This window comes from Apium graveolens, chromosome 9 (assembly GCF_009905375.1).
Source record: "Apium graveolens cultivar Ventura chromosome 9, ASM990537v1, whole genome shotgun sequence".
Taxonomy (NCBI): domain Eukaryota; kingdom Viridiplantae; phylum Streptophyta; class Magnoliopsida; order Apiales; family Apiaceae; genus Apium; species Apium graveolens.
Genome location: NC_133655.1, coordinates 278,169,392 through 278,174,472, shown reverse-complemented (window position 1 = coordinate 278,174,472; position 5,081 = coordinate 278,169,392). Strand labels below are relative to the sequence as shown.

Below are 5,081 nucleotides of genomic sequence, written 5' to 3'. Positions count from 1 at the left end.
TTCTCTACAGGATTACTCGGTAAGCTTATATAACTCAGAGCCAATATCCACCCAGTAACATGACAAACATAAATATTCAAGTAAATTGAAGATGGTATACCAAATATTCGTCGAATGTGGATATCAAAAATCGACTTCTTAGGTATTAAAAAATTGGATGGATAGTTGGCTGTGTACAAAGCTTCATCAAACTGAGCAAGAACTACTATACTGGTACCGTAGTCTCTTTGGAGCACTAGCTGGAGAGGAGCTTTTCCCCTCAGAAAAGTATTGTTGCAGAAAAGACGGTTGGTGAATTAAATTGGCTCAGTCTTTGCACACACATCTGCATCTGATGATGTATTTCGCAGGAAGAAAACACAATATATAGATAATTAAATTTTCGTGCAGATAAGATATGGTGGTACCTTTCTTAAATTTATTTGTTAAATTGGTAGGTATTGTGATTAATTAAACAATCAAATTCATTCAAAGCTTGGAAGCCAACAGGGATGGTACATAATCAAAAAATTGCATATTCATCTTACCTTATCTTTTCTAATCCTTTTCTAAGCGTGACACGCCTGAACTTAGTTGAACATGGACCAAAACAAATCAGAGGTGAATGTTTTTCCCACATACAAAGATCTTCACGAGGTCCATATACCATCAAAATTTCTCTGGTTTTGAGACATATATACAAGAGGCTCTACTTCAAAAATATTAGAAATGACAATTTTTGTTGTCCATGAATATTCTTGATTGCCATACTTATTCATTACCCATATCTGGCACCCATGTTTCGGGGCAGCCAAACTAAGGCAAAGACAACCATCTAGTGATTCATGATAGGACCATTTATTCTCCTTATAGCACGACGGCGTTTAAAATTACCTTAAATATTTCTTCTTCAGGGTCAAAAGAACATATCTCATAATGGCGCGTTTCAATTACCTTAAATATTTTTTCTTCTGTTTCTGAGCCAATAACACAGTCCGTCTACTAAGATGGGCTGGCCACTGACAGAACAACAAGGAAGTTCCCCAATTGCCTTAAATATTTTTACTTCTGATCCACATTGCTCCTTGCAAGAAATTGCCAATACTTCAACTTTGAGCAAAAATCAGAGCACCCGTCTCTCACACTACATCATCTCACCTCTCATTGCTATTTGTATTACTATACGGTTATAGGATTATACATATAGTACCACAATTGGTGTGATTGAATGGCAAGAGCTAGTATCCAATAAGTAGCCCGACAAGTATAAGTATTTAAGGAGACGGAGGATGATATGCTAAAAAATTGTCGTATGTTGATAACAAAAATCGCTTTTTTAGGTATTGAAAAGTTTAGTGGATTACTGGCTGTATACAAAGATTCATCAAGTTGAGCCAGAACTATACAGTCGTATCTCTTTCGAGCACCAGCTGGAGAGAAGCTTTTCTACTCGAAAAGTATACTTGTGGAAAGGGTTGGTAAATTAAATTGGCCCAATCTTTGCACACACAGCTGCATCTGATGATGGATTTTGGTGAAAGAAAACATAGAATATCAAAAAAATTATTTTCATGCAGTTCAGTAATGGTGGTTACTTTCATGATTTCTTTTTACCGACACATAACAAGAATGGAACGGAATACTAGAAGTGTCTGGTAGATAGATTTGGATATGAATCAGTCTAATTTACTTCAATATATACCAGAATGAAATTTGAATGTAAGAATATTACTGGGAGAGGAAGTATATTTTCGGACTAAGACTTGTTACCTCTGATGTAAAAGACGGTAAGCTCTGCAAAATCAAGCAAGACATTACAGCATTGAAGATATGATCGGAATTTGACTCAAAAGTTGTGATTGGTAGAACTTTTTACCTAATATAACCAAACTAATACAATAAAGTTCTTTAAAACTCGTACACCAAACTGATTACCGACAAAACTAAACGATAAACTGAAACAGGAATCAGTGAAATAGAAAACTATTACGATAAAGTTCTTTAAAAACTTGTAAACCAAACTGATTAGCAACAAAACTGATGAAACAGACTAGGCGTCAAACATAATCATGAATTCCATTAAAGTCCAAAGTCCAATCCTAACCGGAGTTTAGGCGAATTCTTCCATGCTTTGCTTCTTTGAACTTTTCCTAATCCCGACATGTCTGTACTTCATTGAGCTCGGATTAAAACAAATCATAGATGGATGTCTTTCCCAATCATAACGTATAGTTCTACTGCTCATACCATTTAGCATCAAAATTTCTCCATTTTTAAGGCATGCTAGAGGCCTTAATACAGCAACATCCGAAATGACAAATCTTTTAGTCCATGAATCATGAACACCATACTCATGCATCACCCATATCTCACATTCTCCACTTGAAGAGGTCACACTCAGGCAAAGACAACCGTCTAATGATCCAATATGGGGCTGAGAGTAGTCCTTAAAGGGCGGCCTTTGAATCTCCTGGAATATCTCTTTTTCGGGGTCAAAAGAAAATATCACACCATTAGAGGGGTTGATCCAATGGCACAGTCCGTTTGATGATATGGGTTGGCCATGACCGGTTGAATGAGGAAGCTCCCCAATACTCCTCCATGTGTTAGTCCCAATTGTTTGTACATATGCTTCTACTTGTCCACCTTGTTTCCTACGATAAAATCCTAAAAGCTTCAACTGATTTGTTTTTTGAGCAAAAATCAGAGCACCTGTATCCCACGTTACATCATCGTCCCTTATAGCATCTTGCACAACCATGCGTTGACCAGTTAAAGGATTATACATATGGTACCATGATTTGAATGTTTTAAATAGTTGCTTCTCGATAGGATCAGTTGAAATGGAAAAACACATTTGACCACGAGCCAATATCCAACCGGTAACCTGACAAATAAAAAATTTCAAGTAAAATGAAGATGGTATGCAAAAAATTCGTCGTATGTTGATATCAAAAATCGACTTCTTAGGTATTGAAAAATTGGATGAATATCTGGCTGTGTACAAGGATTCATCAAACTGAACCAGAACTACTGTACTGTGGACTCTTTCAAGCACTAGTTGGAGAGGAGCATTTCCCCTAGAAAAGTATAGTTGTGGAAAAGACGGTTGGTGAATAATATTGGCCCAGTGTTTGCACACACAGCTGCATCTGATAATGGATTTAGCTGGAAGAAAACATAATATATCGAGAACTAGTTTTTCGTGCAGATAAGGTATGGTGGTACCTTTAATAAATTTAAATTTTTTCATGGTGCATAACAAGAATGAGCAAGTAGAAGAGTCTCAAACTTGAACATAAGCTTGGTGAGGCTCAGTTCAAAGGGTATGGATTGGTCTGTATTGAGCTATACATGGTGTCAAATTCTTGTAAGGATATTACTTGGAGAAGAATTCCTTTTATACAAGGAAATTGTTAATTGTTAAGAGTTTCCTTACCCACAGACTCTGCAAAATTTTAAATTCCTTTTTCAATTTTTGAGGCTCTACCATTTTTCATTGAGTAATTAGATAATCAGTTATTCTAATTGAATAACTTCAGTGATTCTAATTGATTAATTGGATTATCCTTTATTCTAGTTGATTAATTACTGTTCTAATTGATTCGCATGAGCACTAATACCATGTTAAGTAACCAATTACTTTAAACTCTCAGCGTGTTAGATAAAGTACTTTACGAGCATCATATATTAATATTTGAACAATGCTACGTAGCCCGAAAAGGATCCCAAATGACACATGACGCGTCTTTATTTGTGGACTCATATGTATGCACGAGTGGTCTCATATTATTAATGAGAGAATAAGTAATAATATATCGACAACTAAACATTCGGGAACGGTTTTGCCAACCGTTTTGCGGACTCTAACATTTCTCTTCATATTTTAAGACTAACTTCTCATATAACTAATTTATTATAAAATTTTGCTCCAACAATATTTTAAGACTAATTTATTAATTTATTACTTTTCTCTCTCTTTCTTCCACATTTTGTCCATAACTTTTCAAATTTATTAATATAATAATAATAAGGAAGGAGTATAGGGATCATTGGTGAAGTTAAAATACAAAATCATATCCTAAATTACTAAGAGACAATAATTTATATATTATTTATAAAGAAGCTACTAGCATACTGGTGGACTTGCTTTTATAAATATAATAAAATATTGTGTTCTAGTTATTTAAGACAATTCAACAATATGCCTAGCAAGTCCAAGAGTGCCCTAAATTCATGTCCTAAACTAGAATTTAAGGCATTTTATTTAAATGAGTGTTCCAACAATGTCCTAGTGGTGTCTTAAAACACTAGGACATTTATCAAATGCCTCATTTTTAAGATATCACTAGGCATGCCCTATTTAATTTATATCAATAAAAAATTTATTTCCCTCTCTTTTTACACATCTCTTCTCTCTCATCTTTTCTTTCCCTCCAATTGTAATTCAAATATAATATTATACTAATAATAGGGCACCATTATAAGGCATATTGTTGGAGTGAATATGCAAAAATCATGTCTTAAATCACTAGAACATTATATTTTATTATATTTATAAGGCATCTAGTAGGACATTGTTGGATTTGCTCTATTTGTGTCTTATTACTAAAGTAATAATATATTTGAATTATAATGAGGATGTAAAGTATGATGAGAGGAGAGAGATGTGTAAAAATGGAGGAAAAATAATTTTTTAATTAAAATAAATGATATAGGGCATTCTTATTGGTGCCTTAAAAATGAGGCACATGATGAAAGTCCTAGTATTTTAAGGCACCACTAGGACATTGTTGGAGCACTCTTTTGTCCAACATGCCTCAAATTTTAACTTAACACAAATTTTTAGGGTACTCTTGGATTTGCTCTTATATGATTATGATTAGGAGCAAATACAACAATGTTAAATGCCTTATAAATATAATAAAATATAGTGTCCTACTGATTTAGAACGATTTTGTTGTATATAAACTCCAACAATATTTCTTATCTTTGTGCCTTATTATTAAAATAATAATACATTTAAATTATAATAAGAAAGGAAAATATATGATGAGTGGAGACAGATGTGTAAAAAGTGAGAGAAACAAAATTTTAATTGA

General features: G+C 33.7%; 1 protein-coding gene across 1 annotated transcript; it reads right to left on the bottom strand.

Moving 5' to 3' along the window:
• Positions 1-2,089: 2,089 nt before the first annotated feature.
• On the bottom strand, positions 2,090-2,836 carry LOC141686413 (F-box protein At3g07870-like). Its single transcript, XM_074491451.1, has one exon. The coding sequence runs from the start codon at positions 2,834-2,836 to the stop codon at positions 2,090-2,092; it is 747 nt and encodes a 248-aa protein (XP_074347552.1).
• Positions 2,837-5,081: the final 2,245 nt, after the last annotated feature.

Bases quoted from the DNA above. Each gene is read 5' to 3' on its own strand.
- LOC141686413 (XM_074491451.1), bottom strand. From the start codon at position 2,836: ATGTGTTTTTCCATTTCAACTGATCCTATCGAGAAGCAACTATTTAAA.